General features: G+C 34.5%; 1 protein-coding gene across 1 annotated transcript in view; it reads right to left on the bottom strand.

Moving 5' to 3' along the window:
• Positions 1-12,537, bottom strand: part of LAMB1 (laminin subunit beta 1) — a 93,892-nt gene that overhangs the window by 71,324 nt on the left and 10,031 nt on the right. The window contains exons 5-8 of the mRNA XM_074193925.1: positions 8,667-8,855; positions 8,457-8,520; positions 4,046-4,248; positions 584-704 (exon numbers count right to left, since the gene is read on the bottom strand). Of these exons, the coding sequence (XP_074050026.1) occupies positions 584-704; positions 4,046-4,248; positions 8,457-8,520; positions 8,667-8,855 (577 nt within the window). The remainder of the gene's footprint in view (positions 1-583; positions 705-4,045; positions 4,249-8,456; positions 8,521-8,666; positions 8,856-12,537) is intronic.

Genomic DNA, 12,537 nt, shown 5'->3' with positions numbered 1-12,537 from the left:
CTATTAGTATATTAATACCACAGAATATATTATAAAAATGATATATATGAACTGGAAAAGATTTAAATGAAAGAACCATCAACTGTGTGGCATAGTAGATAGAGTGATGGCCTTGGTATCAGAAAGTCACAAATTCAAATCTGTTCTCTAGCTGTCTGACCCTGGCAAGTCACATAATCTCTTTCCATTTCAGTTTCTGTAGAATGGTGATAATAACAACACCTACTTCCTACTGTTGAGAGAGATAATAATTATAAAGCACTTAGTATAGTGCTTAACACATAATAGGTACTGTATAAATGTTAGCTATTGTTATAATTATTATATAAAGCAAAATATGTATAAGCTTAAAAAGACAAAGGTCAAGAGGAAACATAAAGAGGATGTTAAGTTAGATGAAAGTTTTTTTTATTAAATTCTAATTATATTGGCATTGTCCTGATTATATTATTATCTCAAAGTTTCCATGTGGATCTTTTGACTTTTTTATGTTAATTTAAAGTTTATAATAAAAAAATTCACTTAAAAAGCAAAACAAAAAACTGAATCCTGTTCTTTCTTCCTTCCTCTTTTCAGAACTTACTTTTGCATGCATTACTGTTACGACCTTCAGCTGGCCTCCATGGTAAATCATGGTAGAAGTCCATGCACAATTCACAGTTCAAACCTTTGGTATTATGCCTACACATGCAGTGTCCATGTACCTTGAATAAAATGAGAGAAAAAATACAAAACATTACAATGAAATTTCCCCCATAGAATAGTTTCTATGGAGACTCACAATAGTAGTAGAAACTTTCTCAAATTATTCTTCATTCTAACACAAGTAAATGTAGGCAAAAATGAATTAGGTTTGTTTTTTTTTAAATTGTTATCCTCTTCCATTTACAAAATAATTGGGCTTTTATGAAGAAATCAACAGAAAATAAGAAAATCCAAAGGTATCAAACATATAAATACTGGAGGAGAAACACCCCTAACTCTTTGTCTAGCTCTTGTTCTTCTAGGCTCATTATGTCTCACATAGTAGTATGGAAATTTTGATGAATTAGGTAGACTACTTTAGAAAAAAGCAAATAACTCTCTTAAACTCGTGTAATTAAAATGATACACTTGTCATTTTCATGTTTATGTGTTGAAAAAAAATTTAACTTAAGTATAGTGAGGAGACTCCAAAAATCTCTAAATATAAGTCATTTGGAAAGTATAAAAATGATAAAGATTGAGAAAAAACAGAACCAATCACCCCGTTCAAAACAGCTGGGGGCAAAGTCTAGGTGACACTGGAACAGAGCATCCCAATGCAGAAATTGTTAAGTAAACACAACAAGATATGGCTTACTGTTTTAAAAAACCTATACAGAAGGACTCTAAAATCTAACTTAAAAGAAAGTAACTTAACTTTATTCATAAATTCAAAGGGAAAAAGTGGATTTTCTGCAAGGACTACATGAATACTTAGAAGAATTGAAGCAATAATTTTTTTAAAAGCACTAAAAGAGAACTGGAAGGAGAATAGTTTAGAATAGTAAGTGGTAAATCTTACCCCAGCAACAAACTACATGAGAACAAGAACAGATCAGACATAATGACTCCATGAGATAACAAGACATATTAGAACAAAAAAAAAATTTAAAAAAAGGAAAAAGAGAAGACTTCTTTTAACAAACATAACCTGGAAAAAAAGTCAAAGAGAGATAATCATCAGACTTTCTGAAAATAATAATTAAAAAACCTAGATACTCTTTTTAAAGAACTCATAAATGTACATTTCCCAGACCTATTTAGAAACAGAGCAAAAGAATTAACAAATCACTTCTTAAAAGAAATGCCAAAAGTAAAATTTCCAGGCATGTCATAACCAAAATCCAAATCCTTCACATCAAATTTGAAAAAAAAAAAAGACTTCAAGCAGCAAGCAAAAAGAGTTCAAGTACCAAGAAATCATAGTCAAGATCACAGACAAACTCTGGCAGTTTCAACTATGAAAAAGAGATCTAGGAATATATTTTAAAAAATCTTATAACCAAGAATAACTTATCCTGTAAAACTGAGTATTCCTTCTTCAGGGAAGAAAAATGGACCTTTAATGGAATAGAGGATCTTCTAGCATTCCTAACAAAAGGACCAGCACTGCGTAGGAACTTTGAAATATAAGGATGCAGAAAAACTTAGAAAGGTAAAATATGAATAAGAGAGAAAAACAAGTGTCTATTTAGAACTTTAATGTTTTCAAATGGTACTTAAGGTGTTAAATAAGAAAAAGAGAGCATCTATGGATGGACTGATTCTGTTTTGAGGATTTTAAGATGATAAATTAAAGAGAGAATAATAGGAATACAGTAGTAGAGAAAGGAAGTAGAAAAGGGTAGAGTATGAGATATAACTAGAGTATGTGAAAAGAAATGCATACAAAGATGGAGAAAGGGGTAGGGGAGGGTGAGCATCAGATTAAGTTCTCTCTTACATGAAACAAAAATGGGTAGAACATACAGGGTCTGGGGTAGAAATACATCAAACTCAACAGGTCAATAGCTGGGAACAGGTTAAGGGAAGGGGAACAGGTTAAAAAAAGAAAATAATATTAGGAAGGGAATGTCTATAAACTTCCTGATGCCAAAGGAATTGGGGTGGGGAACAGGCAGCAGATCAATTGGGAAATAGCTAACAAACTGGGGTAAATATGTAATGGAATATTATTCTTTCAAAGGAAATTGGGATGATTTCTGAAAATTCAGGGAAGTAGTAATCAACAAAGATTAAAGTAAGCAGAATCAGAACTTTAAACAATGACCTTGTAAAATATGAGAATTCTGATCAAAGAAATGACCAACCACAATTCTAGAGGACCTATGATGAAGCCGACCAAGAAGTGGTGATGGACCCAATGTATAAGACAAGAACTCTTGGAAATGGACTCTGTTGAGATGTACTTTTCTTGACTGTGCTTATTTGTTACAAGTTTTTTTCTTTTTCTGTTTTTTATTGGGGTGAGGGAAGGAAGGTAGCAAAGATAATGCCAAGAAAAAAAGATAAGAAAAAAGGAGGACCACTGAAACAATTTTTTATATGTACAAGAAAGCATAGACATATAACGTATTTTTGAAAGAAACAGGTTGAATTTACTATATGCTTTTAAAAAATTCAAGAGGTATAGAATAGGGATTCCAGTTCATATAAATCTTCATTTTGTGTTCTATTGGGATTATCATTCTATTCTCCTGGTTTTTTTGTGATAAATTCAGAATTTCTAAAAAAATATTTTACACCTTTATTTCTGAAAAAAAATAGCTATGATAGAAATAAAGGCATGTAAAAAAAGTTAATATTTGACACTTCATTTGGTTCTCTTTAAAAAAAGTGGCAAAAACCCTAACATCACCATACAGCAATACAATCCTATGTATACATCATCAAATTTGTAAAATCTCCTTATCACACTTTGTACCCACCATTTGGAAAACATCAGTAATTGCCAATTCAGAAAATAATGTTAAAACATCATGGAAGGAGGAAAAAAAAGTAAAATGAGAAGATAAAAGAAAGATGAGGGAAAGATATCCCAAATATCACATCATTTAAATGTTCTTTCTCTTTTGAAGGATAATCAGTTAATAACCTCTAGCATTAAGACCAGAATGCTTGTGGTTTTTAATCTTCTCTAACATAAATGCAGACACTATTGTAACTTCAATATCTTTCTGATCTTTATTGACTAAAAATGTCTACTTTTTCTATAAGCCTGAAGCAACAAATCTTAAAAGTTAATTTGCTTTTATCCACTAATAAAAATCTAATACTAAGAAATAAGACAGTATCTTCCACCAGCCCTACCTGGTAAAAAAAATAAACAAACAAAAACCTGGCAGTAGGGGACCAATAATAAAACTTAAAACCTGCAAAGAAAAAAAATACTGTAAAAAAGTTTAAGCTAGTTAAAGGATGCATATAAAACCCATCTGTAGAAAAGTTTAAATACCAGAGCGTTGTCATTTTCTATTTAAAACTAATTTTTTTTCCCTTAAAACAGCAGACACGTACTTACCATTCCTTCAACATCTTCATTGTGACCATCCACAGGGGCACATTCACTGGCATGTCCATAACAGAAGCAATTTCCACGTACTACCATGTCATAAACAGCATAATAGTACTTTTCTCTGATTTCCATTCTGGAATCCAACAGGTTGTCTCCCAGAGTGTGCAATTTGACAAACTTGATCCTTAAGTTGGTGATTTTTAAGAGATCTGTGACATAAACAAGAACATAGAAGACTTGGTTGATGGTGATTATATTTATGTTATGGTTTACAAAGTTATCTTACACATTCTCTCATTTAGTTAAGAAGAGGGGAGAGAGGGAGGGAGGGAGGGAGGGAGGGAGAGAGAGAGAGAGAGAGAGAGAGAGAGAGAGAGAGAGAGAGAGAGAGAGAGAGAGAACACAGAAAGTCCCTCAGGGAGCTACATTTTTGGTTACTAGTTTCCTGTCCCTACAAAGAAAGACAAGCAAGGTAAAACTATTGTTAAGGCTGTTCTGTGTAATGTCCAGCTGTGATTCTAAAAGACTTATAACAGAAAATGCTATCTGCATCCAGAGGAAAAGTCTATAGAGTATGAATGCAGACCATAGCATACTATTTTCATTTTTTAAAACTTGTTTTATGTTTTTTTAAAAGACTAAGTAATAATTCATATGGCTACTGTGAGAAAAGCAGAGTACAAATTCTCATTTGCTGGCAAAAAGAGGGATTCTCATTTTATCAACTAATTCCAAATGTCTCTCCAAGGACATATAAATATACGAAAAAAGATGTGTAAAGAAAAAGGTGGTGGAGGTCAAAATACATAGGAATGTAACATGAGGCCCCAAATACCTTAACATGCACATCACTGAATAGCACACAAAAGATTTAACTATGTATGGGCATCCCAAAGCAAATAAAGTCCATTCTCAGAGAAAACTTCATTCTGGTGTATGTAGTGAGATAACCATATTCAGGTCTGCTATCAGAGCTTTATAAAAATAAACAATCCTAAGGCTACTTTTGTAAAAGAAAGTCCTATATCTAGAATTTGCAAATTTTCTAGAATTTTTCAAATTCAAGGGGTCATGAAAATTCTCCACAAATTTTACTCCTTCAACCCAGTGGGGCAAGGTCATTCATAAAGCTGATGTCTTTGAGCACAGGTCTGACAATGAACTTGATCATCTAGAACTAGCCCAAGTTTGGGGCAGCCAGTTACCAGAAGTTGATTACTGGATGATAAATTTTTGACCATAGACCCTCATTACAGCATGCACTGGAATAGTGGAAGGTTACAATGGGTAGAGAGAGTGCTTATATCAGTAAAATCCTAGCTCTTTGGAAGTACTTGGACATTTTAAAATGGATTCACAAAATAGTAGGACAAACAATTTAGAAATTATTCCAGGCTGGCATATTAAGATTTTTAAAATGTATTCAGCCTAAAATATTCTGTACTGGATTTTTAACAGTTTTATTAGCTTTTACCACATTTATCAATACAATCAGTCAACCAAAGGGTATTTATTAAACATTGACACTGTGGGTAAAGAATAAAAAAAAGAATCATAAGATCACTGATTGAGAACTGGAAGTAACTTTTCAGGTCACCAAGTCTAATCTCTTCATTTTATAAATGAGGAAACTGAGGCCCAAGAGGTTAGATGACTTGCCCAATATAATGCAGCTAGTGTCTGAAATACGACCTAGAAGTCCACTGCCCTTATCCTCTATGTATATTTCTTATTCACAAGGAGTTTAATGTAGCATATTGCTTAAGAGTCATCATATTAGTATGCTAAATTAGAATGAGGAGGCCAATTTTTGATTTTTATTAAATTTTACTTGCTTTTACTCCTATTTCTTTTATCTTAATTTTCCACACATTGACCCAATACACAAACCCAGTTCTATGGCTTAAATGAACAATGGTACTAACTACTTTTTTAGAATAACTTTTAAAAGCAATGACCACTACACTACTGCTCAGTCATCCCTATCAACGTTTTCTGAAATTAATAATTCTCTGGTCCTCCAGCTGGATTCCAAAGGACTGATTAGCCCACCTTCCCTGTCATTATCCCTAAGCTTTGTGGCCTAATTGGTTCCACGCTTCAATTTGGATATTGCTAGAGTCCTCCGGTAATAGTTATGAACACAAGAGTCACTTTTGCTCTTGGGTGAGTACAAAAGGTGTTTTCCAAACACACAGTCATGTGTGGTTTGCCACATGGATTGTAGGAGTTGGCTGCTGGTTCAGGGAGAAAGTCCATACAATAAAATAAAGCTCTTTGTATGAACAGGGCAAGGCAAATCCAGAAACTAAACAAAGAAACATTGGTACAGTGGAGTAATTGAATGGAATTTCTGAAAACCAACCTTGAGAAACAGCCCTGAACAAAACTCAGCAAACACAAGTTTCAATTGAGGAAATGTCAGACAATGGGATTAAAAACCTGAAGGGTAGTTAAGTATTCAAGAGGCCCTAGAGTTAACTCTTATGGAAACATTTAAGGAGACCAAAAGTTCCTCCCCTGCCCCCTTCCCCACTCTGCATTTAACAAAGTTTTGAACAATTAGGTTTTTGCATTTGACTTTAATATTAATGGAAACGTGGCTTTTTTTAAGCTTGAAAAAATTGTGTGGTCCAGAGAATTCTATGTTCACAACAAAGAATGGTCCCCCCTCAATCCATTCACAAAGCGACCACCCAATTCAAGTTCTCATCACCCCTCACCCTAACTATTGCAATAACCTAATTGGTTGCCTTGCCCCGAGGCTCTCCCCCAACCAGTCTATCCCCCCCACAACACAGCTACCAAAAGGATATGTCTAAAAGACAAGGAAAATCTGACCAAGCCCTCAAAAATTGGAGAGGCAGAAGAACTAACTTGTCTTCTACATGGAAAGCCCTTCACCACTTGGATCCACCCTAAACTAGCTTTCCAGCCTTATTAAACAGTACTTTTCTTTATGTACTCAGACTTTTGGGGTCCTCACTTCCCCCCCCCAGCTAATCACCTCCTGCCCACAGAATGCAAGCTCTAGGATGGCAGTGACTTTCATTTCTATCTTTGTATGTCCAATCCCTGGCCAGATATTTGACACATATGGTAGATACTTAATAATAGCTAGTATTTTATATAGCTCTTTAAGATCTGTAGAGGGAGTGATGTAAATTTATCTCATTTGACTCAAACAACAACCCTGTGAGATAGGTGCTATTATTATCATCATCCTCGTTTTACAGACGAGAAAACTGATGCTAAGGGAGGTTAAGAGACTTGTCCAGAGTCAAATAGCTAGGATTCAAACACAGACTTTCCTGGACCACTCAGAGTGGACTCTTGTAACAAAGAGCTTCTAAAACTGATTAGAAGGAGCACAATGAGAATGAGAGATAAAATGTTAAGCTGCAGGCCACTGATTATCAAGTAAGTCAATAGTTCTTTCATTCAAAATTGTGATTAACACAGAACAATCTTTTTTAGACAGATCAACAAATAATAATAAAACTCTAGAGCAGTCATGAACATAAGGTTGTCTTATGTATAGCCATTCCAAAGACCAGGGTTGACTCGGTTCAACAGGTAGAACAGCATGTTTTTTTGTTTTGTTTTTTTGAGGGGAGGGAATTAAAAGGAGTAGATTATATAAGCTTCAAATTGTTAGGGTAGCTTATATTGCAGTGCCAGATACACAGAAGACATTCAGTAAACACTCATCCAAAAAAATAAATGAGTGAATGAAGGGAAGTCAGAGACACTTTTATGGATATATGTTAGAAATGGCCAAATTGCACTTCTCACATTATCTTTGGAATTGCAGTCCATCTTTCCCCTTCTATACTCCAAATTGTCATAGGAAGACTTATGGTTTAGAAAAGATCTATGTATAAATGAGCATATCTGCTCCACCCTCTTCTGCCATCATTGCTCTTTGTTTTTGGAGTAAACTCAGCTCTGTGGATAAACACAGATGTTTTAAGACCCACATTGCAGCTGGTGAGGAGTCAAGATTTCCAGTTACCCAAGTCCAGCTTCTTTCACTTCCTGTAATAACACAATGGCCTGAAGTCTTTCCTAATACTGGACCAAGTCACTCCAGCTCTACAGGAAAACTCAACCTTCTCATTCCATTAATAAGAGTTGAACTTTTTATTCCATTCCATTAATGAGAGTAGACTTCATTCCACTAAAGAGAGTGGACCTTCTCATTCCACTAATGAGAGTGGACCTTCTCATTTCATTTATGAGAATGGAACGTCTCATTCCATTAATGATAATGGAAGGCTTGGTCATGGTGGCTCAAGGAGGAGGAAAGGAAGTGATTTGGTTAGACTAAGAAGCAAATGCCTTGATGGTTCATTTCTTTCTCTACACCCCCAGTGTTCCCAATCTAACTAACCATTTTGTTTTGAGATAAACTTACTCTGGATCCTTGGACTATAAGGATCTTCTATTTTGAAAGCAGGATCTAAAGCACGGAATATCACCTAGAAAAAGCAAAGAAGGGGAGTGAAATATAAGACTTGTCCATAAGTTTAGTATAATAAATTTCTGAAGGTCACTTTTCAATTAGACAACCACCCCACTCCCCAAATTTCCCGTTCCAAAGTGGAATCAAAATCAATGAGCCAACCTCTCCTTCCGTTGAAGGTTCGATGTCAGAATAGCGGGAGTCACAGATTATATCATCTACTTTTTTCATTGGTCCAGTTGAAACACCTGGGAAAGAACTCTCACAGTCATATGCAAAGTATCTATAAACGCCCCAGGTTTTTCCAAAGTCAGATGATCTTTCAATCAACATTGCAGCTGGACGAAATGTCTAAAAAAATTTTTAAAAAAAGTCCTATTAAAAATTGAAAATGTCACTCTGTCAAATATTGAATTGAAATGATCCCAAATTCAGTTGCTTCACAACAGTCCCTTCTCCATCCTCCCTGCCTCCATATACTGAATATGGTTATGACTTATCTAGACTGTCTGGCTAGAATTTAAACAATCATCTCCTCTTCAAAGGAGGGAAAGGAAATAGTTTCAAGCCCTATCAGATAAACCACCTGCTTCTCTTTAGTGACTAGAACTCTTTAAAGAAGCTACAATTACAGCCAGTCTTTTACATTAAAGAATAATTGCCAAGGCATATAGAGAGTATAGTATATAGATGGGTTAAACTGAGGCACCAAAGTGTTGACTTGAACCAGGATTGAAGTCTCATCTCTGACACCTACATCACTGACCTCTGGTATTCTAGGATCCAATTTTGGAGAAGGGGTTGACCTGTATTGGTCGGGGGAGGTTCCTCATCCAGAGGACCTTATACTAATAAAATCCTAAATCTAGTCCCTAATTCCAATTTTACACAAAGGCACAGGAAAATACAGTAAATAAAATTTGAGTAATTCACTTCTCAATTAAATTCACTTCTTAATTAAAACAAATTTGGCAGAAAGTTAACAAGATATAAGAACTAAGGGGACTCATGTAATTATTTCTTTGCTTTCCTTATATGTTCTTTCAATTTTAATCTTTTCTTTAATAAGAGAATATTATCCTATCTCCCTGACTTATTTTGTTTCTTACACATTATTCCATTTTTATCTACTATTTTTACATACTTAAAAAAACAAACTTTAGGCTCAGGTTTCTCAGACATGTTAAAAGCAGCATCTTTTTTTTTTTAAACTCACCTGTTGAGTATTTCAGGTATGATATGGTTACTTGACCATAGCTTTTTTTTTATCAAGTTAAATATTAGATTGTTTTGGCAAGAGAAGTAGCCAGGTAATTAAAACAAGAAACAAAACTGAAAAGGAGGATCTGATTTGCTTAGTAAGCAAAGATTCTCCATTATATCTCTTGGGGAAGGAATCAGAGAGACTTCTATCACTGGAGAGAAGGGAATGAAGAATTTTGCAAATAATTATAACTTTTCTAGTTTTTGTTGACAGTTATCTTGCCTAACTAATATAGTGCTGGAAGATCAAACCATCTCCATGTGTCTACCACAAAAAAATTTCTGTAAAGTCATTAAGGCAGATAGGTGCAATAATAATCCAGTCTCAGTTCCTAGCTGTGTGACCCTGGACAAGTCACTTAACCCTCAGGTTTCTCATAAAATCATATAGAGAAGGAAAGAGCAAACCACTAAAGTATCTCCAAAGAAAACCTCAAACTGGGTCAAGAATTAACTGTGACGAAAAATGACAAATACCTTCTTTAAGATGATTAAGTATATGTAAACAGGGACCCCCCCCATCTTAAAACATTTATCCTGAATAATTGGGCAGTAAGATTTGAAAGTTTCATTAAATCTCAATCCTCATCCTGTCTCAAAGGTGACCCTGGATTCTCTAAGAAGTGGTTTGATCTATCTAGTTCAGAAAATTTTAGATCCAAACCTCAGAGACTTGAATCTAATCCCTTTGCTGGACAAATGAAGAAACTGAGACCTAATCAAGTGAAGAGACTTGTCCATAATCACACAGGTAGGATCTGAATCCACTTTCTGTGCCTCCAGGCCCAGTGCTTTTGTTGTATACTGTTGTCAAGGAGCTGGCCTGAATGTCAAGAAAGATTTGGGTTTGCCAGGTAAGAAACCTTTCTGAGATTCAGTTTCTTCATCTATATAACATTGAGTAAGATAATAATCCTGTACATTGTAAGAAGTTTTTGAGGCTCAAATGAAATAATAAACGTAAAACATCTCACAAATCTAAAAGCACCATCTAAGTGCTGGCTTGTATAATTAATTTTAGTCTTATTAAATGTTAAACTAATGAAATACCAACTCTGGTAGGATATCAATCATTGCTCCCTCTACCATTGTCTGAAATCCTATGGGGTGTGAATCCTTCTAACCATATTCCCCTTCCCTGTGTGCATAATATGTGTGTGTATATAAACACACATATCTAAGTAGCAAACCCTATATATTCCCATTTCCAGTACTGCAAACAGAAAATAAACCAAAAGAACCTATTGTAAATGATAAATAGTAATTATATAGTAATAGTAATAGACAGACATTTCATTTTTGATTTTCCCATGCTAATTAAGGCCTGGGTACAATACAATAAAATGAAAATCTCATTTTACTCACTAGTTTTGACCTCCTCACTGAAATAAACTGAAACATAAGCAGTGAGGAGAAAAAAAGGAAAGAAACAAAAGCTTTGAATAACCCAGAACTAACCAAATCCCTGGGTAATTTTTTTCTGGAAAATGGCTTGGTTTTCATAAGATTTCCCCTTTTTACTCAACTTTCTGACAACAAATATTACATAATCATGACCAGATGTGCTATGAGGATGTTCCAAGAACAGTAGAGCAAAAAAGCATTTCAACAACCCATTTCTTGTGTTTCTTTAAATCGAACGGTTAAATCCTTTCAAAAATTAACCCAGTTTCTCATAAGAAGCAAAACATAAGATCTTAATTTAATCTAGAATAGAATGATTGATTGGGAACCAATTTTTGAATGTATTAAAATCTCAAATCTATCAGAAAAAAAGCAAAACAACCCTCCCTTATCTTTTTCTCCCTTATCCTTTTTATTGAGAATTATATGTGAACAAATAAATCACTAATTTCTCTAAAGTGTAAAACAAAGGAAAATATTAAGAAACTTTTGTGAATAAGTAGTAGGTGCCATTAATATTATTCAATTTGCCTTGACTTCAAAATCACAAGCAATGTTTAGGAACTTAGAAATTTTCCAAAGGACTAGAGAAGCTACTGCTACCTCAAAAATGAGTTTTACTGAATTAAGTTGTTGGGTGTCATTTTTTAAAGGGAAAAAAAATACAGACCACTTCTTTCCCTAATTTCTTTTGTTGTTTTTTGTCTTAAATGGTTTCTTTTAAAATATGACATCTTGTGTTACTTTCAATTGTGAAGTTTTATATACATATATGACTTGTTGCCTAGTTCTATATATGCATCCTATTTGAAAAAAAAAAACAATTCTCAGATTCCAAGGTCAGGGAACCAACCAGACATAGGTCATTTCCCACAGAGGATTGTTGTCTCATATTACTGAGGCTAGGGTCCTGGACTTTCAATAAGGAAGGGACTTATGTTTGAATCCTTCCTGTAAAATTTAATAGCTATATAACCATGGGTAAATTACTTAATCTCACCTATAAGATGAAGACATTGGCTTCAATGAGTCCTTTCCAGATCTTAAATCTAGGATCCTAGTTTTTTCCTAGGTCTCAGTTTCAGTGACCTCAAGAGCCCTTTTCAAATCTTAAGTCTAGGGTCCTATAGTTTTTTTCCTAGGTCTCAGTTTCAGTGACCTCAAGAGCCCTTTTCAAATCTTAAGTCTAGGGTCCTATAGTTTTTTTCCTAGGTCTCAGTTTCAGTGACCTCTAGAGTCCTTTCCAGATCTTAAATCTAGGATCCTATAAACTTTTCTTCCTCTGTTAAACGAGGTTAATAGCCATAGAGGGAGCTTTGTGAACTTTAAGGTCTATCAGCTATTACTGCTGTTAGCCTGGCCCAAT

Source organism: Macrotis lagotis, chromosome 7, assembly GCF_037893015.1.
Source record: "Macrotis lagotis isolate mMagLag1 chromosome 7, bilby.v1.9.chrom.fasta, whole genome shotgun sequence".
Taxonomy (NCBI): Eukaryota; Metazoa; Chordata; class Mammalia; order Peramelemorphia; family Peramelidae; genus Macrotis; species Macrotis lagotis.
The sequence above is the reverse complement of the archived record's forward strand: the minus strand, read 5'-3'. Positions and strand labels throughout refer to the sequence as shown.